Source organism: Temnothorax americanus, unplaced genomic scaffold, assembly GCF_048541705.1.
Source record: "Temnothorax americanus isolate GAGA-0224 unplaced genomic scaffold, ASM4854170v1 Scaffold1, whole genome shotgun sequence".
Taxonomy (NCBI): Eukaryota; Metazoa; Arthropoda; class Insecta; order Hymenoptera; family Formicidae; genus Temnothorax; species Temnothorax americanus.
In genome coordinates, this window is record NW_027509230.1 from 4,454,522 (window position 1) to 4,481,128 (window position 26,607).

Consider the following 26,607-nt stretch of genomic DNA (forward strand, 5'->3'; position numbering starts at 1 on the left):
AGGAAGGATAACCCGTTAACCCGTCAATCACCCGTTGCTGTTCCTCTAGCAATCGCTAAAGTATATATAGTGAAGCAGATGTTTAAAAGATCGTGACAGTTGGATTTCGCTGTTTCCCTCAAGCTCGTTTTACTCATTGCTTTATAAAATAAATATCTGTTTTTTATCCTGTGGCCACCCGGAAGGTACAATTAAACCGAGAATTAAACTGTCTTGAACTTACTCCATGATTTATTTTGACACGACACTTTCTCTCATCTTCGACTTGTCTAATCTGAAACGATTGCATAAAGATTCGTGTGCTTATGGGATTTCCATTATGATATACATTTCTTTTTCAACACCCGCGAAATAATAGTAATTTCATCATTTCCCGCAATCGACACCTCGGAACAGCGCGGACTCGCTCCGCTTGCTCGCGCGCTTCACGAAACAATGAGGTATGAATGAAAGTGCAATGAACTTTTGCAATTTCCTCGGCAATTATCTCCCCGCCGCGCCGGTCGTGTGCGACTCGCACTGAATAAAGGTGACATGCGAATAACGCTGCACGCTCCGTGAGTTTACCTGCGCGAGCGGTCCCTAAACACTCACCGACGTTCAGACTCTCTTTCGACAAGATTCCCCGATGCACTGGAGTGATTTGGTTCAGAGTATAATCCACGAGGGCGAGAAAGGCTCTCAACCGAGTTCTCCCGAAGCCGTTCTAAACACCACCGGACAAGTTTATACACAATCACGAGTTTCTCGCAAAATCTCACGTAGATTCTCGAAACGCCACTTCAAAATCCTGAGGCACGACCACGCGATCACACTGATCGGAGGAGTCGCACAGTCACATTCGTGAGTATCGCGATTAAAGAGTATTTGACATCGATAGTATACAATTATTCTCTAAAATATCATCTGGAAAAGATAGATACTATCTTTCACGCACGGGTCTACTCAAAACGTCGCTGTACCTCTCGATAAATAATACGCGACTTCGAGACCACCGGATATCACTCACTGCCTCTACGAGATCGTCGCGATCCGCACGTATCGTAGGACAATCGAGCGCTTTGCTCCCGTTTGAAGGTATCATCGGAAGGGATGGTCCACGTGACGGCGCAACCAAACGGAAGCGGCAGTTCCCGAGGGTGGGTGGAAGGAGACAGAGAGAAGCGCGTACACAGGCACCCCGTCGTGAAGGGGTGTCCACAGGGAATTAGGCTAATTGGTAAGTACCGATCGGACGGAACGTTTTTCGCGAAAACGTGCGCGATCACGTGCGTGCGCGCGATCCGCGAGCGTGCGGCGCGTCGAGCCCGCTCGTTGTCGCGCGAGTGCCGGGAATGGGCCCTCCGCCGCATGTTTCCCGTGCTCCGTCTTCCTCGATCGCATGTGCTTCTCTCTTTCCCGTTTGATCCCCCCCCTCCCCTTCCTACGTTCGCGCTGTCTTTCTCTCCCTTTCGCTCGTTCACGAGCGCACCGCTCCTCACTCTCTCTTTGTTCCTCTCTCCCTCCCTTAGGACGGCTCGCTTCGTCCTCTCCCTGGTACAGCCGAGAGCGCTCACCTGTGAGGTAAGTTAAAACCGGCGTTCCGTCGTACGTGTTACGACATTGCGCGATGGGGAAGGGATGGAGGGAAGGGATGGAGGAAAGGGTGAAGAAAGAGGAGAAACAAGGAGCGAGAGAAAGAGGAAGAGTGAGCGGAAGGTGTACTTCGGAGAGGCAAGAAGGTGGTTTATAGAAGTGCGATGAGGGAGAAGGGAAGCGAAGGGGATACCAGGAGGGTGAACGAGATGGAAAAGAGGAGAACGGGGAGGGGAGGAACGAGAAGAATTAAGCGAACGGGTCGGAGGTGAGTCCTGAGGATGGAAGGGATTGCAGCGGCGACGGAGGGAACGAGAGGAGGGGGAGGGGGGACGAGATCGGGAGAAGCCGGAGGTGAGCCGTGTCGTGGAGGATCGCGGTCCGTCCGGTAGGGATAAAACGTGGACCGACCGATCTGACGTGGTCGCCGCCGCGCCGCGGCTGCAGTGGGGGGTTAAATCGCGGGACACGGCAAAGTTAGTATAGAGTGGGGATCGCGCGCCGCGCGAGTGGACCAACTGGGTTCGCCAGCAACACGCGGTTCATTGACCGAGAAGTGCCGGGAGAGCCGAACGAACGTATACGAACCAACGGGCTCTCTCTTTCTTTCCTCGGACCCGCTACTAAAACAGAATTCGCACCGGCACTTTGTCCGCCGGCTCTCTTAGACCAAGCACGGCCAAAGGGAGGCGCGACAGATATCCGTCGAGGGTGTCAGCGGCGACAAAAGACGCATTAGCGATCCACGAGGAGAGTTTTAAGAGCCACGATGAGAGGGGAAGGAACGCTGAATTGCCCGAGGCAACGCTCGATCGCTTAAGTAGCTTCAGTTTGGAAAAGATATTTGCAAGAAAGATTCAATCCAGATGAAGGACTTTGACAAGGCTAGCAAAACACTTTGCCGTTCCGCGACAATAGTAATGAACGAATCTCTTTAATCTCGTTTGGCAATCTTCAATTCTGTTCCGCTCGACATTCGTTATGGAATTGAGGCGTATGAGCAAATGGGATGTTCCAATTTTTGTTTCACCCCATCTTAAAATTCTCAGTTTCAATATTTAATCTTTTAACGAGAACTTTCGGACGCGCCGAAACAATATTACGAATAAATTTCAAGATCTAAATCTCTAAACATATATATGACAAAAATACGCTGAAATTTTTAACGACGATTATTAACTCGAATTCGACTCGGTCGCACCTTCGACGAAACAATTACGACATCTCGGCGTATAAGATAAAAAGAAAAAGGAGAGAATTGTTGCCATCTTAGACACATGTTATCCCGCGCGTTCCCAGGATGGCAAGCAGCGCGCTGGTATCGGCGCAGCCGATCGTGAACCGTGGCGGTTCGATGACTTATTTCCACGATCGGCGCAACGACTGCGCGTTTCCTGATCGAGGTGGATCGTGGACCTCGGCGGTGGAGCGGCGGCGGCGGCGGCGGCGGCGGCGGCGGGACGAGGGGAGACACAGCCGAGCGTTTACGAGAAAGGGATGAAGTCCGGCGTAAGTAACTTCGCGGCGGGACTACCGTCGTCGGTGTGGTCGCGCCAACACGGCGCACACTTGTCAGGAAAGGAGATGCGCGGCTCCGCGGTATAATGAACCTGGGAAACCGGTTGCATTCGCGCGAGCGCGAGCCGTACGCACAGATCGATTCGCTCTCTCTCTGTACTTGTGTGTTACATTATGCGAGCCGCGCGCTGCATTTCCCCTCATCGGAGCTTTCGCGCTGCCGCGGCTGCGGTTTATTCGCGCACTCCCTTTGTCTCTTTCGCCCTTCCCCCCCCCCCGATCTCTCTCTCTCTCTCTCTCTCTCTCTCTCTCTCTCTCTCTCTCTCTCTCTCTCTCTCTCCCCCTCTCTCTCTCTCTCGATTGCGAGCTCCGTCCGATTGGAAAGCTATACTCGTAAAGACTTACTTATTGGCAGACTTGATCTGATTAGAGCGCTAATAGTTGATGAATTGCTTACATTAGTATTAAGAAGCTATATTATGTGAAATTGTCGTCTTTCAGTTTATTAACAATTCAGAAAGGAAGTATATCAAAAATCAACAATATGAGAGATAATTGATCTCTCAATAAATGTCATATATGCGTATATATAACTATCTCTCTGTCAAATTCTTAGGTAGCAGGATTTTTAGTATCTAATTTTCATTATATTTATATATTTGTTAATCTCAAAATGCGATTCGATAATTCACTATTAATTAAAAATATATCAATATCAAATTTCTTTACTTCTTAAAATATGAATTTAATAGACCTAAGGATATTAATAATAACTGATTTTTAATTTATAATTTGCGCTTTTTCACGTGCGTTCATACAGATCTAACTGATCTATCGAAGGTGAAAGTTGTGCGATGACATAATCTGTATTGAATCTTGATATAATCGAGACGCGGAAAATTTTCGTTAATAGTATTCGGGACGAATTTGCTTAATTGCGTGATCGTGAGAATTCTCCAGGAAAATGTAAAATCGGAATAATAACAGAATTAATAGCTTGCGATCGAGCGATCTCCAATGCATCGATCTCTTGATAAAGCAACATAACAGTATAACAGTTCGATCACGGTACGGTGACAGGCCTAACGCCTCCTCATTCAGCGAATGCTGTTATAAGTTTATACTCATAATTATAGAGCGCTGGGTCTTACGCAATGTGATAATAATATATCGCTATCTCTCCGCGACCTACATAAAGAAATATTCTTATAGCGTAAATGCGTCCTTAACCCTTTCGTTGCTGAAAAACGCGATTTAATGTATGCAATTACATTCATAGCGGTAACAAAAGCTATGCCGACTAAATCTGAAAAACGGGAATCTACATATTTTCCAGCATTTTTTCAGAGTTTCGCTAAGAATCAATCAATCGCATTCCTATTCCTCCACTTTTGTTGCGTATAACACGTGATTTGATAAATTATTATCTTAAATCATTATACTCTTAAGGTGTTCTTTACATTGACACGCGCGACAGATAAATACTGTACAAGTACGTAAATACGCCACGAGGGACTACCTGCCGTTTCTGATTTACCCGCAAATACCGAGAGACACATTTGCCTTCCGATGAACGATGGTCAGCGACGAACGAGGCTCGGTGCCTGATTGGCTATATCAACCGGAGAATTTCACGGAGACTCCAGAAATTCTCCCCCGGCAACCAATTGCCCATTAAGGCGCCGTCCACCGGTGACCGAAAGGCCAATATCTTGGTCTTGGGAATACGCTTCGGACTTTCAACGCTTGTGGAGGACAAGAGGGTGCGGGGTAAAAAGCAATGCGAGAGGGGTAGAAATTATCTTCAATTAAAGCGGAACGCGCGAAGGGAACTTCCGGTCGTCGAGATCTTCCGACTAGCAAACCGTTCCGGCGCGATAGAACCCGTGGGAGGGAGCGAGGCAGGGGGTGCGCAGCGCGGTAAGGGGGCTGTAGCGGGCAGGGGTGGCGGGCTGGATTCGCGCGACGAGAAGCAGCGGGGGTTGGAACACGAGGGGTAGGGGTCTGAAGAAAACACATAATAGGGTGGGGCGCTTTGCTGCCGCTTTTGAATCGATCCAACGCCAGCTACAGCTGGAACCTCATCCCACCGTGGTGAGGCAGCGGTGCTCATTCTCCCTCTCTCCCTTTTCTCTCCCGACGCCCTGGTTATTGTCACGCGAGGACTCGGTACATTGTGTACGAAATGTCCCAGGGTCATGCGAGAACCTCCTAACTCTCCCAATGACGGATTCTCGAGACAAATCGGCATACGGTAAACTTTTTCACCGATGAAAACGTCGCGATCGTGGGACGTCGTCGACCGTGCCGCAATTTTCGACATTACGTTCGCTTGATAGGCAACCCTCGAGTGAGATTTTCCGGGTTGGACTGGGAATTACTCGAAAAATAAAATGTTGACTCTATCTATTTGCACTTCTAAAAATTCTCTTACCTATATATCTTTCACGTAAAATATCTCTATGAGAATTAGAATTTTTTCACGGTTTTATGTCTCGACAATCAATATCGGTGAGATATTCTTTCTTTTATGCTTTTTGTACTGTTTCTACAGATAACCGGTATAGATGCATCCGAAACGTCGAATATAAATAGAATATGTCTGGTCCGTAGAAACGCTGGAAATTGCTTTAAATCAGGTTTCGCAGGATCTCTGGGATAAATTCTATGCATGTGTGCGTATGTACATGCAACGCGCGGAATTTGACTAACAATGGATTAGCATGCGATCTTTTAATCCACGGTTGCGTATATGAAGGAAACCGGTTTGAAATGTATGCACGGTCAAAAGAATTTCTTGCATCTTTTCAATAATCTACGCTTTCTCTAATAAGTATAGCACTATTAAAAAAGTTTATTGCGAAATAAATCGCGCGTCACAGAAACGTGTACAAAACCGAAAACTCATTAAATAACGTATCAAGCACGGATCTGGCTGGACTTTTTTCGCATCGGCTAAAAACGATGCGAGATTTGAAAGGAAGCGTGAAACACAAGAAATTAGAAAAAATAAAAATATCATGGGAAAACAAATCTCATTTGAATAATAAACCTATAAAGGTATATATACATATTTTACTTGATGTTTTTAGATATTCATTAATTTTCTATAAGGTTTCTCTTCTAGTTTTTAATACTCTCTCGTGACCCTATAAATGTGGCATCAAATTGTTAACTGTCACTTTTATTTCTCTTATCTCCGATAATTTCTCTCTCTTTTATGCAACGCTTTGCGAATTATTTATCGCATCGTATAATATAATAATAGCTGGCGTGAGAACAGTTAACGACGATCTTTAATGTTCTCTCTCGCAGTTTTAACAAAATTATCACACTACCAACGTATGGAACGTTCGACGCAACAATGGGCCAACTTTATATAAACAAGCTTGCTTTCAGAACAATGAGATTAAAGTCTTAAATTAAGTCGAATAATTTTTAGTTTCTATAATAATAATAATAATATAACTATTGACTAAATCACTGAGACTTTTGACATTTAAGCTTTGCACTTTATTTTTAAACAATGCAAATTATTATTATCATTCTGGCAATTCTAGAAACCAAAAGTAGGTCAGATGTAAAAATGTATTTGTTGTACGATTTATTTGAAAAAAATAGCACGTAGGAAATATTGTTTTATTTATGATTTTTTATATAAGAAATTATTGCTACAAGGCTAATTTTATTTTTCTATTTTTGTAGCTATTTTTCTAGAAATTAGACCACCATGGCATCGAACGCGTTTCACGTAGATCGTTCATAATTATTCTTATTAGGAACTCACCGTTGTTGTTGCGTAGGATGGAACCGGGACTGGTAGCCTCCAAAGGGCTGCTGGGCTCGTCTGTAGGTTCTTTCTTCACGCTGAAATGAAAACATCTATTATGCATTTAGATGAAAAACGCGGAACGATATTAGTCTGAAAGTAGTTCAAGTTCAGGCGCGGAATTCTTGTACTAGGAAGGACGACAGAAAGCGGCATTACTCGCCGTTCCGTTTGACGTTTATCGGTGTACGGCCCTGGGATGCAATAAAAGGTTGACCCAGTTTTGACTTCGATTCTCACCCGCGAATCCGGCTTTAGGAAAAATTAATCGAGGCAAAAATTTGCGGTAGAGAGTTGGAATGGAAAAATTGATGACGCTATGCACGTCCATTTTTTGTGAATATTTCGCGAATGGTGCTCGTGGTTAATTACGATATTAACGTAAAATCGAATATTTTCTTCGTTTAGATCGTTTAAAAATCGTCCATATGAGAAATTCGGTATTATTATAAAGCAATGGAAAAATTCAAAATTTATGGTTTATCTGTTATATAGATCCTAAAAATATTCAAGATATCTAAAATATGCATTCTTAATTTAATCTTTTTTCTGTCGAATAACTGCTCAATTTAATTTTCCTTCCTTCTGTTCAATAACGAATAATGAAAAAGATACTTATTTTATAATAAATTATTCAAATTGAATTACGCATCACACGGAGAGAAAAACTTAATTCAATAGAAACACTTGTTGAGAAAGAGACGAAAAACTTTATGTAAATTCAAATTAATTGCTCGAAACAACCGAAAGATAGTGAATCGACAGCATTTTGTTGTCTCGACAACAACATCGCGACATACTTCCCACGTCGCGGGATTATTTGACACCATAAGCGAAGGAATAACGGACACGGTGTCTGTCACGCCATTCTCGTCGCCGCTATTCCTAATAGTATCGTCGATAATTATCGCCTTTATGGATGGATAGAACGAAGTGGGTCATCCGAAAATATCCACGTCTAAAGGTGTTCGATCACACGCGCCGGATTTTATTCGTCCTGATGACAGCGTAATTTCGCGTCCTCGACCGAGCGGGCGCGTGTTTTATAGCCGCGACACACGAGGAAGCGTCAAGATATATGTAGAAATTGTAGGGAATAGGGAATGTGTATCACCTCCGGTATGTGACACGGTAATCTAATTGTCAAGGAAGAATCAATCGCGATCTGTCAGAGGGCATGGAGTATGTACTCTGACATTGCAATTACTTAGAAGTAAGATAGTGGATTACGAGAAAAACAATTTATATACAAACACGAGCTTTTCGACCGTTTTTCTTGAGCATAGATTTTTTGTCGAGTTCACTTTCTTTCGGGATAAAACAGTGCTGGGATATTAATAGCTTCTGACAAGTAATTTTTCGCGAATTGTACTCGAAAGATTCAGTGATAACATTGCGAAATTATTGTTATTGTTATTTAAGTTATAATATCACATTTATTTAAATTAGATTAACAACAAGCATACGCGAAACTGTCTTCGGTTAAATTAAGACGGACTTCAATAGGATTTTAATTTACAATTTATAGCCACGGAGGTACGTTAAAAATTAGAAAGGCCGACGAAACAAACGCTTCGCACGTTCCTCCGATTTTCGTTTCAATAGAAAATGCTAAAGACATAGGCCTTTTACGGTATAATTGCAGAATAAATCCGCCCAATTCCGCGCTACCATGCGCGCTGAATTAATTAGCATTGATTTATGATTAGTCCATGTTATTCAGCTTTTATGTGGCCGGTCGTTTTATTTATTCGAGCAAACACGGTATGAAAAGAAATTATAAACAATTTTCGCGCAATTGGAACAATTGAACCAGTGAGAACAGAGAAAGGGGGACATGTGACATTTTGACCGACATTGAATCAATGGATCCTTGCTCTACAATATATATATATAGATAGGCAAAATGTTTAAATATAACTTTAAAAGTGAAAACTTATACTTTACGGGAGCAAAGTAGCGTCTAAAATTTACTGTGAAAAATTTACATTGCTCATAAAACAGTTTTTTGTTTTTCTCAAATACACATATGATTTTGTCACATGTGTCCCCTTTCTATATTCTAACCGACTCAATTACACTTATCGAATCAATAACTTGACAAATACATATTAACGAGGAATTTCAAATATTTAAAATATTTATAGGACATTTTTTTAAGATTATATTTTTAAGATCTACGGATCACGATTGCAAAAATCTCGACATTTATCGAGACGACTCGCAGTTTCTTCTCGATTGAGAAGTTATCATGGATCGAAAAACGGAGGACGGAAGCTGCCTGTAATCTCGATAAATTCACGTGTCCGCTTTGTCGCATTGTTACAAACGAAGAATCGTTTCCACGCGTCCGCGGGATTCGAAGCTCGACGAAGGGTTGCATCAGTTGCTTTCAGTTACGGAACTCACCGTAAGACTCGGTGATCTAATCGCGGAATCCGCGAGCGACGCGGTCCGAATTGAATTTCCTCCGCCTTAAAATTCGCTTTCCCCGAATTCCGGCATGGACCGACATAAGAAACGGAGACCCTCGTCTTCGAGGTAACCTCGAGAGAGAAAAAGAGAGAGAGAGAGAGAGAGAGAGATCGGGTATTCACGGCGGCGCGCCTCGATAGCTCCGTTGTGCTCCGTCACCTGCATTTTTAAATCAACAGAAATGGAGAAGGAGCAAGGAGCGCGCGCGGACTAGCGGACGCTGGGGGACGCTGAGGGCCGGGGGTGGCGGTGCACTTAATGCGTGCATTATTAATCGGCGCCCGCGCGTGTATGATGTATACCCCGATCCCGCGAATACGCGGACCCGTGTATTTCCGCCGTCCAACCACCGTGATATCGCGCTCGTCGCACACACGAAGGCCGTGTGTGCCACCGCCACCGCCGCCGCCACCGCCGCCGTCGTCGTCGATGCGAGAGCGAAATAATCGGCCCGATTCGGACTCTCTTCGAAGCTACCCTTAACTTGCCTTCCAGGACGAATGTTCGAGACAAATGTACCTGAAATATATTCAAGAACGAAGTAGAAATAACGAAAATTCTCTCCGCGTGGGAATACTATCGCGAGAGAGAGAAAGAGAGAGAGAGAGAGAGAGAGAGAGAAAAAGATCTCAAAAATTCGAAAGCGAGCGTCTTTATTCGCGCGAGAGACGCGCAATCTGCGACGTATATTTGACGAACTCGCGTTCGCAATCAGGGCTACACTTTACCGTGTTAATCCAACGTAACGTTCGCGTAAGTTGCTTAGCGATCGTCCGGAGGGGAAGGGAAGCGACATGGTCAAATTCGTCGAGAAACCTACGCGGACTCTGGAGGCGGCGCGCGGCGCGCGTGTGCGCATGTGCGCGCCGTATAAATTCGGTACGAGTTCAATTTCCAGCGCTGTACGAGAAACTGAATCTTACGCCGCGAGGGGGGGGGGAAGGGCCGTTTTCGCGTGCGGATGCGGATCGCCGAATCCGAAACCGCCGAAATTACACGAATTATTTCTCTCTCTTTTCCTCTCTTCCTCTCTATCGTTCCAACGTGCGCGTATACACGCGTATATATACACGTACGTATACACATATATGTGTATGTATACATATGCGTGTATGTGTGCACTGCAAAATTCTCTCACCTGACGAAAGTGGAGTCCGCGGCGGGGCTGGAAGGTCTCGGCGAGGAGCTCGCGGTGGACGCCGCGTTGGTCTCCTCCACGTCCATCATCGTTCATACCGATGACGGCCACCACCACCACCGCTGTGCGATACGCGATAACCCGCGAAAGGGGGGGAAGAGGGGCGAGCGAGCGAAGGATGGACGGGAGGGTTGATAACGGACGACGAGGAACGGGGCAGCGCGACCGCGACGAGCGCGACGATGGCGACGAGCCGCGCGAGGAGGTCGACCGCGACGACGATCAACGAGCGAGGAAGTGGGGGAGGGGGTGGGACCGAGCGTTACCCCGGAGCAGTCCGGTTCCCGCGCGGGTGGAGGGGACGAAGGGGGAGGACGGGGGCAGAAATCACCGAGTCGAGGGAGCTCGAGAGCCGTGCGACGGGGGATGATCGGGGGCTGGTTTCACGGCCCGTCGTCCGCGAGCGCGGGCTTACGGGTAACAACTGGCGAAACGGCGCCGCCACCCGCCACCCCTACCGCCCCCTCGCCTCGCGACACGGCCGCGGGGCCGCGGGGCGCCGCGATGCCTGGCAAACCTGCGCGGCCTGCGCCCTGCGCCGCCGAGCACCTGTCGCCGTCGCGCAGGCGTCGCGACGCGCCTGCCCCGCGATCCGTTCCCGAGGCCGAGGTCGCGCCGAGGGACGCGAATCTCTCCCGAGCGAAACCCTCGGAATGATCCCGATTTTTCCGACAAACTTTCGGCACTTAAATCCGGCTTTCAATATTTAATGTAAAATGTCGATATTTTTGGAGAATATGTTTTACGAAGAATATATGAAAAAAGAGTGAAAATAGATCCTTTTTAGATAGATAAAATAATAATTATAAGTACGATATTGTAAATATAGATGTAGTATCGATATTTCGTATAGATATCGATATAAAGCGACAACATTACTCGACAAAGCTACCCCTTGCAGATATTGCATTACTTTCAAACGCTTGAATAAATAATCCCAGAATTAAAAGTTTTTTTTCTTTTTTCTATACAAATTTAATATTTATGACTGTATACATGAGTGTGTAGACAATTATAATTATTACGTTACTTTTGGTATATCCTGTACATCTTATCCGCGTCGTAAATGAAATATTGTCTTTACTTATTCTTAATCCCCTATCTTCCCCGAATGATGAAATCTTGCAAAAGTTTCTCCCACCAACAATGGAAATACCAAAGTAGCGTCAGCGCACACCTGAGACAGAAGCAGCGATGTCACTTGATAAAGAAGCCTATTCTGTAAACGTTAATCAACATCGTTGCGTGCTTTGCGCAGATATAATGTACCGTAGAAAAGCTGCGCGAAGCACGTAACGATATCGTTAACGTTTACCGAATAAACCACTAAATTGAAAATCAATAGTGGTAACGCGATTACCTTAACAGGATCGGCGTCCTTACGAATTTTTCCCCAAGAAATCGCTTCCTCGGGCCGGGCGCCGCTGTCGCTGCCGTCAAAGTCCGAAGAGGTGTTGATGAAAACGGCGTAGTCCGCGCCGTTCCTCTAAAATAAAGTACCGTTACCGTCGCGCGACTGCAAACACGCCGGGACAACGCGCCAAATAGAGTTACCGTCTCACCATGAGATTAGCATTGCAGATGTGATGCTTCACCACTCCACCTCCGACGATTATCATACCGCTGTTCACCGCTTTCATAGCTATCCTGTTTAACCTCTTGACATCTGTAGAAGATTGAAGATTCATCGATTCGTACGCGTTATACGTAGACAAGTGAACGTTACGTCGGATATAAGTTAAAACCAACCGGCGACAATGTCAAGGACGAGTCCTGGATTTTTGAACGAATGGAAGAACATCATATCCCCGAGACTACCGTCGGTCAATGCCGGGCAAAACACCGGGATTTTATTTTTCGCGGCCCAATAGTAGATCGAATCTTCATGATCGATCTCCTCGCCGAGTCTAGCTATCATATTAGACGGGGTCCATGAAGTGCCCTGAAAAGTAATTCAATCGTAGGAATAAAAAAAACGCACGCCGTACCGCGTCTAATTCACAATCACAGGGTCTGTTTTCTATTGCTGAACTAGCGTACGCACTCTCCGTACTTAAAATGAAATAGATATATGCAATTTGGCAAAAACGAGAAGGAAAGTTCTAATGCAATCCAGTTCGGCAATAAAAAACAGACCTGTAATTGTAATTACAACGACGGCTTTACCTTCGCCTTTTGTTCAGCCAGCATCGCGTCTAACTTCGGCATTAGCCAATCCTCGAACAGACAATAATTATCATTCGGTACCAATAAATTTCCCGTTCTGTTAAGTCCATTTTCCCTGAGCTTTCTGTCGTCCAAGTAGAAGCTGCCAACATACGTGGGCGCCAAACATTTTATGAAATCCTCTTCCACTCCACCAGCTGTGGCGACGAGACAATCTACCTACGGAACGTCTGTCTAAAGTCGCAAAAAAAGTACAAAAAGATATCTATTAAATAAAACCGTTAAACGTATCCTACCAGTTTATGTTGTACAAGAAATCTTATAACATCCCTGATGCCACTGGACACCATATTCGACGTATAGCCCAGAAATATTGTACAGTGGTATTTCCTTTTAATAAATTCATCCTCTTCCGACTCATCCAGTTGATCCTCCGTGAGAAGTATGCTCCTTTGGCGCAGCATTCGATTCACTTCTTCGATCGCTAGTCCAAAATTTGTGGCTTGGAATCCACAACTTGCCATGGTCGCGAACAGTTCGCGATAGTTGATCCCCTTATTAAAATCATAACCTATACGTACAATTTTCTCATTATTGTTTATACTTTTTACGACAATAGTAACGGTAGTGACGAGTATTAATGGAAAGTAGATACCTTTTACTGGATTTGTATAAGGCGACAAAGAACTGGTGGAAACCAAGACGGCATTCTTTGCCAACTCTTGCTCTTGTAAATCCTGCTTTTTTTCTGCGTCACCCATAACGGCAATATATTTCTGGTAATCTTAAAATCTTAAAAATTAATCATAGTATAAGAAATTGCTGGGTGCATGTGTGCTGATCATATCATTAATGATTAAGTATTAATAAAATATATTCTCTATGTGAGACATCTACCAAATCATATGGTATAACCGGCAAACTGATTCTTTATAAGAAGTTAGTAAAAAGTGCGGAAAACATTTTAAATCAAGCAGTAGCTTTCGAGAAAAATAATATATGAGCGGTACGCGTGTATTTAACTACGCGTTGTCATTAATTTATCTTAACGCAAGATTTGATCCTAACCTGTCAAAATAACCTGCGTTTTTTGAGACGCTTTTGCTAGGCGCTAGGCCGTACAGTAGCGCCGCACATCCACTTTCAGAAATTGGAACTACGAGTCACATCCACTTTTCGCCGGAGGCAGAGAGAAGGGAATAGTCGACTCTGATTAGTCGATTCGTGTGTAATGCTATGTATATACATCCACCGGCACTTTTCGATATTGTCGGTCTTTGGTGGTTCGTGTCCGTGCTACATCCACTTTTCGAAACTGTCGGTCATTTGGTTCATGTGCACTGCACACGGTTTGCGTCCGTGCTAATGGTTCGTGTCCGAACTACCCAGCAGGAGGGGATATGCTGCGACACGCGCCGATGCCCTACGTCACATTTATAAATCTTTATTTAATTATATTTATAACTTTTAAATATGCATATGTAACACACTTCCTCTTGACCATAACTGGCAAATTTATTAATAGATAAAACGACGTTTCGGTCCAAATTCGGACCCTCTTCAGATGAATAAAGCTCTTACAAATATACATTCAACAGGAAATTCATGACACTTGCACTCAACGATATGTGATAATTATTGATAACGCACCTAAATTTAGAATAATCAATGTCTAAATTTTTACCATATCCTGTAGTCTCGATTTTAATAATGTAAAATTCTATCAAATTTATTAGTTAAAAAAAAAATCAGAAAATGGTCGTAACGCGATCAATATATTTCTTTTCCAAAAAATATTTTCCGATTCTTACATCTAAAATGATTTTTGAATGATACGCTAACGTTTTTATCTTGATATATAAAATAATAGAAACCGGTTTTTTGAGAATAAACGGTAATCTAAATATCAAGAGATTGCAGTTAAATAGATAAGTAAATATCTGATATTTAGAAATAGATATGTGTTAATTGATCGTTTAAAACGTTCAAGATCTGAAAATTAAAAAAATTAAAGTTTTTATTATATATTACATCGGAAATATAAATGTATAATCTTTTTAGTTCTTTAAATTTATATTGAAAGATTAAAAAGAAGCAAGTATTAATGGAATATTCTCATAATCATTAAATCATTACATTTAAAAATCGCAAAAGATAAGTAAATGTGCGGATTATTTATCTTTAGTGAGAGACGGAAAATATATAATAGCTTGTGCCTCGAGAAGTGCAAAAGTGTCGATTGACTATTAATCTTTTACGCATACAAACAATTAGCATCTTAAAAAGTCCGAGCGTAACCGAATAACATAAGCGGCAGCTCGGCGGCAGCTCTGCGACTTTCCGTCAAGTCGTCCGCGTCTATTGTACAGACCCTATAATCAAGAGACTAACCATCCTTCTGCCCTGCGAGAGAGAAGGATATTTTCTTTCTTTTCTTTTACTTTTGAGAAAAAATGACGAACCAATTAAAAGTGGCCTTCTTACGGCCAGTCTCTGATTAGAAGGTCTCTATCCGCGTCTGCGAAAAGGTCCATGGCCATCTATATAATAAATCTATCGTAATGTTAATCGTAACGCTCGCGCTCATCGTAGCAGTTCTACTTGGCCCCTGACATTCTGTTTCGCCATTTGCTGTTGTGCGAGACAGAAACAAAGAATTTTTCTTCTTTTTGATCTGGTCGAAATGTGACCAGATTGCATATGACCAGAAGCGACAAAGATAAGTCCAGTCTGGCCCGAAGAAGATTGGATACATTAAAGGTATAAGTGGTCAACACTGACCACATTGCAATGGTGAAATAAGGTAACATATAAAATGATTATATATATATATATATATATATATATATATATATATATTTATTTATTTGCCTCAAAGAGCTATCTTCTTTATATTTTCTCGCATAAGTATGAGATTGGGGAAAAACCGCAATTAAATCCCAATAGTCAATGAGTCAAAAAGTACTGAATCATTTTTTTCTATAATGCTCAATAAAGCAGTAATTGTTGAATAAAGTCAATCCACTCATAACCATTTCTACCAATGTAGATTAGCTTTCCTTGACTCTATCCTCGTTTTACATCTTATTTTTTAACTTGAAAAAATGTAGACAAATACTCATATTCTCAACTCTTTTTTAGCGCAAAAGCGCGCTTTTATTTTTGAGATGCTGTAGTATATGTATTATATGTAACATGAATTATAGCACTTCAAAAATAAATGCGCGCTTTTATCGATAAAAAGAGAGTTGAGAATATGGGCCAAGATGTATACCTTTAATCTAAATGTTTGATTACTAAAATCGCAATTAGAAACAAATTAAGTTAACTGACTTAACTATTAGCAAGATTTAAACAAAATATCAATATATTTATGTTTATTAAAAGTTCACATATGTCTCTTAGACTTTCTCCAAACAGTTGCTCCAAATATTTTTCTTGGCAGTCATTATGTCATACTTAATAATAATACACGCTCCATGATAGCTGAGCGGATATATATAATGTCGCAGAGTCGAAATAACACGGTGTGGAATTATTTTGAAATATTAAACAGTACTGAAATAAAATGCAACATTTGTAATAACATTTATAAATATGATCTATCCAATACGAAAATATATACACTTAAGAGAACATAATATATATTTAACGAAGACTTAAAGTGACGCGTATTTTTTTCTTATTGACTCGCTACATTTACAGAATAAACGCAAGAGTAATTGCTTTAATTAGTTTTATTCTTCTTAGGTTTATTATTGCTTCTATAAAGTGCATCGAGATTATATTTGTCGTATCTCGGATCTTTTAAGACAACATATTTCCAGTGCAGAATTTCGCCGAATAAAGCTAGAAAACTGAGGAGATAACCGATCCCGAGAGCAATAAGAGCGCCGTATAACTTGGGTAGATCTACTAACGCGATCTCGGATTTTGATCTTTGCCGTGCCTCATTGATCTTTGACCATTCCATGACATCACTCAACCATTTGCGCACCAAACCGATTTCTGTCATCCGCCTCACCTAAAATGCGAATTAAAATATGCTAAATAACCTGATTTTATGAAAACCTAAGCAAGACAAAAAGTCATGATCGATGAGATCGTGACGTTAAAAATTGATATTTAACGTGTTAATTTAACTGAATTAAAAAATCTTCTGTGTTTCGAAAGATAAATTTTCTGTATATATAGCGTTCTAAGTGTATATAAATAAAATTTATTTGATATTTAATTTAATTTCAAATAATAAAAGAACAATTTTACTTCGTCAGATTTGGCGCTGAGAACAAAAATATTATATTTGTATGTTTTGATAAATAAAATTATTTGGATAAAAATATTTGTTATAGAAGAGCACTTCTCGTGTTTCTCAGCATGCTGCGTTCGCAATAATTCCCCCCCGCAGCTAATTACTCTTTAATATCGTCAAGCAAAGTATACCCATAAATCCACGTGGGGCTTGAGCGGAGAATTCTTTTCCATCCCTAACGCGATCGGCATATGGACGAAACATTCCTCCATAATATGTAGATTGTATTTTACTGACGATTCAGTGTTTTTCTCGCTCATATTCTGCCGATCATCTTGCTTCTCGAATATCCGCCTTCCGCGAGCGTGTTGCAATAAATATGAGTTCTCGTAGTAACAGAACCTCCCGTTCGCCACTCGATCGATCGCATCCTCCTCGTTTTCCGTCAACTCGTATTTATTGCCGATCTCGAGACTGTGCAAATCCGACGAGGTGAGGAAAAACTCTTTCCCCTCTTCGTTCCATCCTCCTACCGCTAGCGACGATCTCGTCAACTGCGCTAAAGTATCGATAGTTACTCTGCGGTGACAAATAAATAAATGGCGTTAACTGCTGGACATGACAGAACGGGACTATATCTTTAATTCGATATTAATTCAATTAACTAATAAAAAATACGACTTTGTTGTCTATTAAAAGCCGCGGTATTCCTAATCCGATCTTATATATATATTTAAAAAATCGTCTTAAATATATATATTATACTATCTCGAGCCGCCGTACAGTCGTTTCATTGGCTGGATGAAGTATTAACACCGTTTACGACCCGATTTAAGATCTTAAATATAAAATCGGACTGTAAATACTGTCCTGAGTTTGCAATTTTTTACTTCCGAGCGTTAATAATAATTCGAATGTGTGCAAACGCCTCGACGTTTCCGTCAAGAAAATTTCAAATCTACGACGAGAAGAACACATCCGAGATCCTTTATACACATTCTGTAAATATCATCGTGTGTACCGTACTTGGCGGCAGGCTTTGACAGGGTCGCCGTCATGCTGGCGCGGTAAATTACGGCTGCCAGGATGCTGTAGATCCACCACCAGCCGATGAAGACCCTCACAGTCCAGGCGTTCGGCAAACGCGGTAGGGAGACTTGGAGTAACATACTGTATGTGTACAGCACGCTGTTCTGGAGCTCGGTGAACAGATACAGACCCTTCATACTGTCGTACGCGTCCAATTTGTCGTGTTTCACAGACTCACGCGAGTCTACGTATTTCTGATAGAACACCGCAAACACGTGGAAAGCTACGCCGGCCAACAATAGGGTGCAAAGAAGCGTTATCCACGCGTTCAGCCTTGAAATGTGAAAAATGTAACGTTACGCGAGAGAGAGAGAGAGATACGTGCAAAAAGATTAAAGGAATAAACCGTTTTTCTGAAACTTTTCTGAAATATATATTCATTTGGCAAAAGTTTAAAGGAATATTTGCTAGTCATTTTGGTTAATTGCAGTCTTGTGTACTCTGTTAATTCTTTTAACATCTTTTTCAATAAATGATTATTCGTACAATGAGCGTATTGTGATAACGTACCTGAAAGGTAGTATCAGTAATTTCCATGAATTATCGGTTAAAGCTTCCGGCGTTAAGAAGGTAAGGCATTCCGCATTATACGGTGTGGATAGGTCGAAATAATTCAGATGATATAGCGTATAATGTAGATCTCCGAGAAAAAAATCAGCATTTTCGGCAATCGCCTCGCCGATTAGGCCCGTGTAGCTATCGTTATCTCCCTCGTGACCCCATCGTCCCCATCTCTCCTTCTCGATGTTAGCAGGCATATAGTAATTCGTTTTGAAGTTCATCGCCCTTGCTATGACTCGAATTAACTGAAACAATGAGCCTTCCGTCAACCGAGATCTCTAATTTTTTTATCTAAATTAATCTAAAAAACAATAAGACGAAAATAAGGCGAGAGACAATTTGTATTTAGACATTTGAAACTTTAGACCAGTTTGCGATAAAGGAAATAAAAAATTAATATCTAACAGAGTAATTGATTAATTATATTCCGTTATATGTATAAATCAGCTGGGATTTAGTTGCACATTTCGTTGTTGTCGCCCACTATCCTCTTCTTGCAAAATCGAGCGTATTATCTATATTATAATAAATAATTGCTAATTTAAATTTTGTTGACATCATGTTTGATACTTTTTATAATTATTGTTTTTAATTTTAGTTTTTATTTTTATTCTTTTTTCTATTTTATTTGTGGCTTTAATACGCACTTCGAATTCGATACCCAAAGCCTTAGGACTTGTAGTTGTTGTACTTTGTTGGTAGTAATCTCGCGATGCTTCCGTCACGGCCGGTATATGTTCGAAAACTGCAATTCTACAAGTTTTGTTGGAAAATTAATCCAACGTTATAGGACTGAAATAGATCAATTAGATTTTTCACTCTGCGATAAAATTTAGAAACTTAAAGTTACAAAATTCTACTAAAGCAATATTTCTTTCTCGAATAAATATATGTTGAGAGCCAATTATATAATGATAATTATTGGAATTTATCATGCGTGTTCCAAGCTCTTCATTAAAAAATATTAAAAAAGATATTTGAGGTAAATCACAATTTGTATACAGTTTTCTTAATTTGCAAAGTTATCTTCAAGTCCGAAGTTATAATGTGCGAAACAAGTCTCGCAAAAATCCCGAGAATTATGAGCCTCATTAAAATTTGCATGCATTTATTGACAAATGTTACGTACTAACCGCAAACTCATGCCACGAAGGTCCGTAGTTTTCGGTACGTAGTGATTGTTACCGTAACGCAATTTGCCATTCCGCCACGTATCGATGTACTTGATCGTCGTGAAGTCTCTGGTATACGACGGATAAGAGACGGTATTGAGATCGATTTGTTCCACGGTAATTTGTTCACCCGAACGGTAATTGTATGTGTTGTATCGTCGTATGAACACCACGTTAACAATTCGATTCCAGATGTAATGCAATTCGGGCCTGAACAGCCGATTGTCGTGCAGAAGTAAGAAGTAACCGCGCGTGTTGATCAGACGTTCTCTGCGGAGGGCGTAAGAGCGATTCAGAGCGTATGTGAAAGAAATTAAAAGGATAAACATTTAATTATACAAGCCCCGGCAATAATATGAGGATACAAGTTACAGCGCCGAATATCTTGGAGAAAGTAAAATCAAGACCTTAGAAATAATTCGGCGATTCTATAATAAAAATAATTTGATAGAGCGCATGCAAAGAAGTCTAATGTTACTTATTAATTTTCAATTTACACATTTTTCAAGTAGCGCACACGTATTGAATTACTTAGAAATATTTAGAAATAAATGGATAATTAACTGAAGATGTTAAAATTAACAAGTAACAAGGAAAAAGTGAACTTTGAAAGTCAAAAGAAATAATTCAATATAAAGTTATAAAATGTACGTTTCAAGGTAGAGCCGAAACGTACAATTTATAAACTTTGTATTGAATTACTAATTAAATGTTACAAAACATTAACACGCGCAACTAATCGCGTTTGGCTTTCAAAGCTAATTTTGTCCTTATCACTTGTTGAATTATTTATGACAACTGAGCACTCTCCGATAGACAAACATAAAATCATTATAATTCCTTTAATGACTAACATAATTGGTACAATAATTGTTAGTAAGTCTGTATTCTTGATTTCACGCAGTCACGATCGTTTACCCTTCGACATATTGCAGGAATCGTGACGTTAGCAGCCCATTGCTGATTAGTATAACATATGCATCGCAACCTTTGACTCGTTGAAGTGTTCTTGCTATTTTTTTCCTCGGCGGTGAAAACTTTTCGTTATCGCGTACGGCGATCTGAGAAGAAAAAAAAGCGACAAAAATATGTATGATAAAATTGCTTTTATCATAAATGTTTATATGATAAAACAACGCCGTCTCGTTATCGAATCTGATTAGATGCGAAATAAGAGCAAGAACGATCAGCTTTTAACTGACAAGTTGACTTGAGCGGAATTAATTAAGTTTCAAACATTTACCTTTAAAATTTAACTATAATAAACATTTAACTATAAATTTTATTAAAATCATACGGTGAACGAAAACTTCCGCTCGGAATATTTTAATCGCAATACTTACATCGTATCTCAAGAAGGAAGATATTTCGATGGCACGCACATCGATTAGTCGACGATAAGCCGGATCGGTAACGAAAACTATGCAGTTGCTGTGCGTGGCGATCTCCTCTACGATTTGTTCGACCACCGATTTCAGACCGTTCGCTTTGCGTTCGCACCGTCGCAGTCTTTCCAAGCTTCTGCAATACGTGCATAAGAACAGTTTGCTTTATTCAATAAATTCGACTACACGCGTGCAACGTTGTTCATCGGCATGAATAACTAGCACCACAGAAAAAGGCGTAACAATTAGATGCGAGTATCGAAATGTATACATCGCTTTTTTAAGAGCGAAAACTGTAAAGCATTAGCAACACGCAATAAGATAAAATCGCGCATTGCCTCGTAATTTCACATTTCTTCAACGACTCTCGCATCATTCTTCCTCGAGAATCTCGAGATCAATCGATTTCGAATCGTTTCTCTCAGTCAGTTTTTAATTTTTCGATATCCATAGAAGCATATGTTTTATTATTATAGCGGGAACAACGGGTAGCGATACGCAGAAGAACATGAGCATGTTAGAATGTTTAAACAATGGCCGTAGATACGCGGTATACTTGAATTTCAATAATGTCCTGGGCTACCCATTGTCCGGAGCTATTCTGCTCCGTTCCCCTACTTTAGCGACTTTTTGTAATGCGAGAATAATTTACTTCATAAAAGAATCAGATTATTTTATTCTCGCATAGCCGAATCTGTCGAGATTTTGAAAGTGTCTGCTGCAAATTTTGTCGATAGTCAGCATAAATATAACAGTATCAATTAACAGAATATAATGGCAGATTGACTGCAAAAAATTTGCCGTTTCGTGACCATTAAAAAAAAAAAAATGATGCATTCCAGTTAAAATTCTTACAAAATGATTCTGTTCGGTTTTTGTGACGATCCGCAGTCATCAGATTACATCGGTAGATCTGAGGCAGTCAAAACGCGAGTTTAATGCGGACACAGGTGATATATCGGATCTATTGCGATATCTGAGCAAATCTGCTGCGAATCTATTGTTATACCGCTCGCACAATTTGCGTATTAGATTTTATTTTGACAATAGCAGAAATGAGAAATCGCACAATGACGTTCATAATTCAGTCCTAAAATAAAAGCATGCTGCACCGCGTCTCGCGTGTTGCTCTTAATATCCTTTTTTTTTAAACCTTTTGTATTGACCGGGAAAATACGCTCTTGTGTGTCGAAATCTGTACGATTATTGCAGTCCTACCTTTCGGCACTGATGCGGGCGAGTTGCGAAAAGAGGACAACAGCCACCGTTATTGTCGCAGAACGCATTATTTCGAGGGTCGTTTGTCCGGGCGCGCGGCTCGTCGAAGAGAATCTTTCGCTCGTATTAAAGTATTGAACTATCGATCTCTTGGAGAGCCCTCGCTCCCTTTACTCTTTCGCGATTTCAATTCTTGATGATCTTCATTGCGGGCACGTGTGTTTACAATCCGGATTGCCGGTAGTCATGCATAATTCCTCGCAAAAGTCGACCGTGTCGAACCAACATTGACGCAGCGAGCGTCGAAGCGAACGCTTTGCTTTGAATAAGTTATTTCACTTATTAGAGCGTCATTGGACTACGCTTACACGGCTGCTTATAATCCAGTTTAACAACGCTGACGCATACTATCCGATCCAAAATTTTGCTTCTTTTAATTATAGCGATCATTTAAATATATACGAACCTATTTTGATACTCGAAACATTTGAATAATCAATTTTTGATATTTTAACGTACTAAAAAAAGTCGTAGTTTAAGAGTGGTATTCATAATCGGATCTTATATTTAGGACCGACTTAAGTACAATCTTAAGATGTTATATAAACCAATCACAGAGCGTATTAGCATCTCAAGACGTTACTTAAGACGGTCTTGAAATAAGAACGGACTATGAATATCGGCCCAAGTCTCAAAAAAGGCTCGTGTCTAAAAATGATCATTATGATTAAAAAAGAAAAATTTTGGATCGGATAGTATACGGTAGTTATTAAACCGGATTATAAGCCGCCGTGCGTAAACGTAACTGCGAGCATGCAATTACTGGCATATTCGAATACATTTTCTTTGTCGAACTTTGCAGATGTACGAATGTTTCCCCGATAACTAATGTTTACTTCTATCAACGTAGATTAGCTTTAATCTCGGTTTATTTAACTTATACGTGTCGCCATTGGAGAGAAAAAGAGCGTAAAGCCTTAAAAAGAGAAACTCGAGTAAAAAATGCGAGCGAGCGTGTATACCGAATGCTCTATTATTCCTAATAGGTCAGCAAGATTATCTGTTGTTGTTTTTGAATATAGCCACGCTTATCAGCGAATTAAAAATGTATTGCGTAAAGAAGTAGCCAGTGATCGTCGCACTCTTACACACACGTTTCGATTATTTTACATAAAAAAGTCACGGTGCGTCTCGCTCCGCGCGAGACTAACCACCGTGTCTTTTTATAACAAAATTTATCCAAGAACTTTATTCCGCTCACAAATAACACTCGAAACAGCAACAGGGAATAGTAAAAAGAAACATAATAGAAAAAAGAAAATTATTGTGTTTTGCGAGCTCTTCGATGTGGTCGACTTTTATATCAGACACCATGTAATCGTAAGGCTTATTCTAGCTTGTTTTTTTTTCTTTTGCACATTAATGAATGTCATAGCTGTATAATTTATTATACATATATATTCATTATGTATCTCATTTTTATATAAGCACTTGTACATATATAATGCGAACAGAAGCATGAATCGTTACTTTTGCAAAATTTAAAATATTTATTAAGCGATACATAATGCATCGCGTAACATGCATCTCAGAGATACATAAAATATCGACACGTATTGCATATATACGATAATATTATCGATCATTGCTTAGAACTACTGGAATTAGAAATTTAATTTTGTCCAATTATTAGAACTATATAAAAAAAAGAATAAAAATTAAATTGAATCGAGATTAAAGTTAATCTCCATTGATAGAAATGAACACATTAGTCGATCAGATTTTGGTCGAAGTAAATCCTCTCCTTTTCGACACGATTGACACGATCTCTCGTGGCTCTCGTTAGAACGGCGCTCTATATAGATTCCGACATCTCGTCCTCGAGTGAAAGTCCCGCTAATTCCAAAGTCCGGATCAAGAGACAGAAATCCCGCTCATCGACATCCAGATCTTTTGCCTATGTCTCGCTCTACGCCAAGCGAAAAGAATATAATCGTTCGTTTTCTCTTATCTAATAAAGCGCCGCGCGATCTAATCTCGCGGCGGGAAGAGAGGACGCGGAATAAATAATAAAATCGTCATTCTTATACGGCTTATATTACTCACGAGTACGTGCGCCGAAGTCCGACGGGTACGTCCGCAATTCAAGGCTCCCTCGCGTTTCGACGTTCATTATTATCGCTCCTTCCATTTTCTGCGACAGTATAAAATAATCTCATCCATAAAAACAAGAATAACAAAGGAAGGGGGAGAAATTAAAACGAAGGCTGCCCAGAGTGCCACGTTTCACGGCCCTCGCGCAATCGCGGAACCGATATGTTTCTCGAGTGATTATAAGGATTCGTTATTCGAGACCCAATCCCACCGTGCCTCATCACGGTTTTCCGCTCCGGCCGCTAAAATAAGCAATAAAGCAACGGTTATAAGCAGTACATACACTGCTCTTATCGGTAATAACGATATAACTCATCCTGCGTTCCGTAACGCGCATATATGCGCGCATATTTTATCTATGCGGTATACGTAATGCGCGCGTTACGGAACGTGGCCACAGTATACATGTGACGTGACCAAAGAGATACGTGTGATGCACGTGTCACTGCGCACGCGTTTGGTGCAGTTTTAATGTGCACGCGCGAATCGAGGACGAGAGCCCGCTAATCGCTAATTGCGCGCGAATACCGCGGAATAATCAACATCAGTCTGCGCTCCGCCGCGCGCGAACGGTTTACCACTTTACAGGATTCTCGCGGGACCTCCTCGCAATCCGACCCCCTCCCCCTTTCTCCACCCGACCGCTATTCAGCCCGTCCACGTCCACCGTCGTCGTCGAGTCGCGTGGAGTACGGCGAAACGTGGCGCGCGTTATACTCGCCCGGACGTGCGCATTGCAAGGCAACGGAATCCTCGCCCGCTCTTTCGAAACGAAATCGGACAGGATCGATACATCGCGCGACGGGACCTTGTTAACTTCATCGGACGACGGACACAAGTGCGCGAGCCGCGAGGTGCGAAAATGCAACGACTCTCACGCTATTTTTCTATTCCCTCGATCTCTTTTCTTCTCTTCCCCAAAATCCCGTTCTTTGCGTTCGTCCTTCCCCTCTTTCTTTCCAACGTCGAATATTCCATATACCTATATGAGTATTTCGTTTCAAGTGCGAAAAGAGAACGTAACGTAGTTCAGCTATTAGGATCACTCGTTACTCATTCTATACAAGTGCGCGTAACATATATCAATTGGGGAAAGAAAAAAACGCGCGCGCGCGAGAGAAGAGAGAGAGAGCGCACATTCGAGGCCGCTGTTTCTGTTCTTTTTAGCTGCACCATTGCATTGCACTTTCCGCACTGGTGCTCCACGCAGCTTTTCTGTTTTACTCCGTCCGCCGCGAGCACTACTCCGACGTGACTCCGAGCCAGTCCGAGCGTGCTCGGCCCTACTCGGCTCGTTTCTAGTCCACGTGCATGGATAGACGCATCCGATCTCCGATCCCCCGACCCCTCGCCGAGCCCTCGCGGAGTGCGGAGTGTCGCGGGTTCACGCGCTGCTACTCTGCCATTTGCCATTCCACCGTGTCGATCGTCAATATCGTCATTAGTATTTCGTTTGTCCAGTTTTGTGTACATATGTCCTACCGTGTACTCGGTAGAAAATTTTCATTATCGTAACGATAAGAAGACAATAATGTACGATTGCTAAGTGTGTCGATTGCCGTCTCGAAATTTTATGTCGGATGATATTTGTCTTTTTTTTTTTACAAGCGCCTCCGAAACAGTTTCGAAAGCGCCAGTCACCGGTGCGGTGACCGCGGTCACAGATGTCAATCGGCATGGTCAACGTGACACACAATTATTGACGTCGCGGTGATTAATTAAAATTTCAAATAAAAGCGATTTTTTTCGCATCATGCCGAGACTGCCGAATAACCGTGTGTTGTCGTTCTTAATGTCAAATGGTAAGACTCGTTGTAATCGTTATTCACCCACGACGAATTATTGCGAAAATTCTAGTTTCGCGAGAGATAGACGCGCGATGTCGATCGCCAGTAACTTGATAAAGGATTTGCCGAGGGGACCGTTGGACGCTTATAGGAAACGAGCGACGTTCGACTGGAAGTCGTTCAAGTTATCTTTGGAGGGAGAGGATTGCATACGGTATCAGGTAACGA

The 26,607-nt window shown here is 41.6% G+C and overlaps 4 protein-coding genes across 16 annotated transcripts in view; 1 reads left to right on the top strand and 3 right to left on the bottom strand.

Moving 5' to 3' along the window:
• Positions 1–11,032, bottom strand: part of Eip78c (Ecdysone-induced protein 78C) — a 78,564-nt gene extending 67,532 nt beyond the window's left edge. Inside the window, exons 1-2 of one of the 2 annotated variants that reach the window (XM_077402448.1) lie at positions 10,536–11,032; positions 6,881–6,960 (exon numbers count right to left, since the gene is read on the bottom strand). In XM_077402448.1, coding sequence (XP_077258574.1) covers positions 6,881–6,960; positions 10,536–10,624 — 169 coding nt within the window. In that variant the 5' untranslated portion in view covers positions 10,625–11,032. Of the gene's footprint in view, positions 1–594; positions 850–6,880; positions 6,961–10,535 lie in introns of those variants that run through there. The other variant, XM_077402437.1, reaches the window with a different exon arrangement.
• LOC143895319 (peroxisomal acyl-coenzyme A oxidase 3) overlaps positions 1–26,607 on the top strand; it is a 70,021-nt gene that overhangs the window by 40,040 nt on the left and 3,374 nt on the right. The window contains exons 1-2 of one of the 6 annotated variants that reach the window (XM_077402384.1): positions 25,285–25,446; positions 26,450–26,600. In XM_077402384.1, coding sequence (XP_077258510.1) covers positions 26,472–26,600 — 129 coding nt within the window. In that variant the 5' untranslated portion in view covers positions 25,285–25,446; positions 26,450–26,471. Of the gene's footprint in view, positions 1–25,284; positions 25,447–25,827; positions 26,601–26,607 lie in introns of those variants that run through there. The other 5 variants (XM_077402380.1, XM_077402388.1, XM_077402373.1 and 2 more) reach the window with 5 other exon arrangements.
• Dhps (Deoxyhypusine synthase) lies at positions 11,561–13,956 on the bottom strand. 2 transcript variants are annotated; one of them, XM_077402483.1, is made up of 8 exons: positions 13,830–13,956; positions 13,417–13,553; positions 13,058–13,332; positions 12,762–12,980; positions 12,345–12,537; positions 12,158–12,261; positions 11,956–12,081; positions 11,561–11,772 (listed from the first exon to the last, which is right to left on the bottom strand). In XM_077402483.1, the coding sequence occupies exons 2-8, from the start codon at positions 13,520–13,522 to the stop codon at positions 11,686–11,688; spliced, it is 1,110 nt and encodes a 369-aa protein (XP_077258609.1). In that variant the 5' UTR covers positions 13,523–13,553; positions 13,830–13,956; the 3' UTR covers positions 11,561–11,685. The 2 variants fall into 2 exon arrangements, with proteins under 2 accessions (XP_077258609.1, XP_077258612.1); XM_077402486.1 differs by having other exon boundaries at positions 13,417–13,545; positions 13,830–13,940.
• Positions 15,600–25,854, bottom strand: Ir68a (Ionotropic receptor 68a). Of its 6 annotated transcripts, none has more exons than XM_077402424.1 (11): positions 25,766–25,854; positions 24,545–24,632; positions 22,439–24,407; positions 21,179–21,356; positions 20,754–20,896; positions 19,797–20,105; positions 19,311–19,416; positions 18,613–18,908; positions 18,040–18,375; positions 17,205–17,592; positions 15,600–16,785 (listed from the first exon to the last, which is right to left on the bottom strand). In XM_077402424.1, exons 3-11 carry the CDS (start codon positions 22,504–22,506, stop codon positions 16,489–16,491), a joined length of 2,121 nt encoding a protein of 706 aa, XP_077258550.1. In that variant the 5' UTR covers positions 22,507–24,407; positions 24,545–24,632; positions 25,766–25,854; the 3' UTR covers positions 15,600–16,488. The 6 variants fall into 6 exon arrangements, with proteins under 6 accessions (XP_077258550.1, XP_077258542.1, XP_077258526.1 ...); XM_077402416.1 differs by having other exon boundaries at positions 25,730–25,854; XM_077402400.1 differs by lacking the exon at positions 25,766–25,854 and adding an exon at positions 25,471–25,487.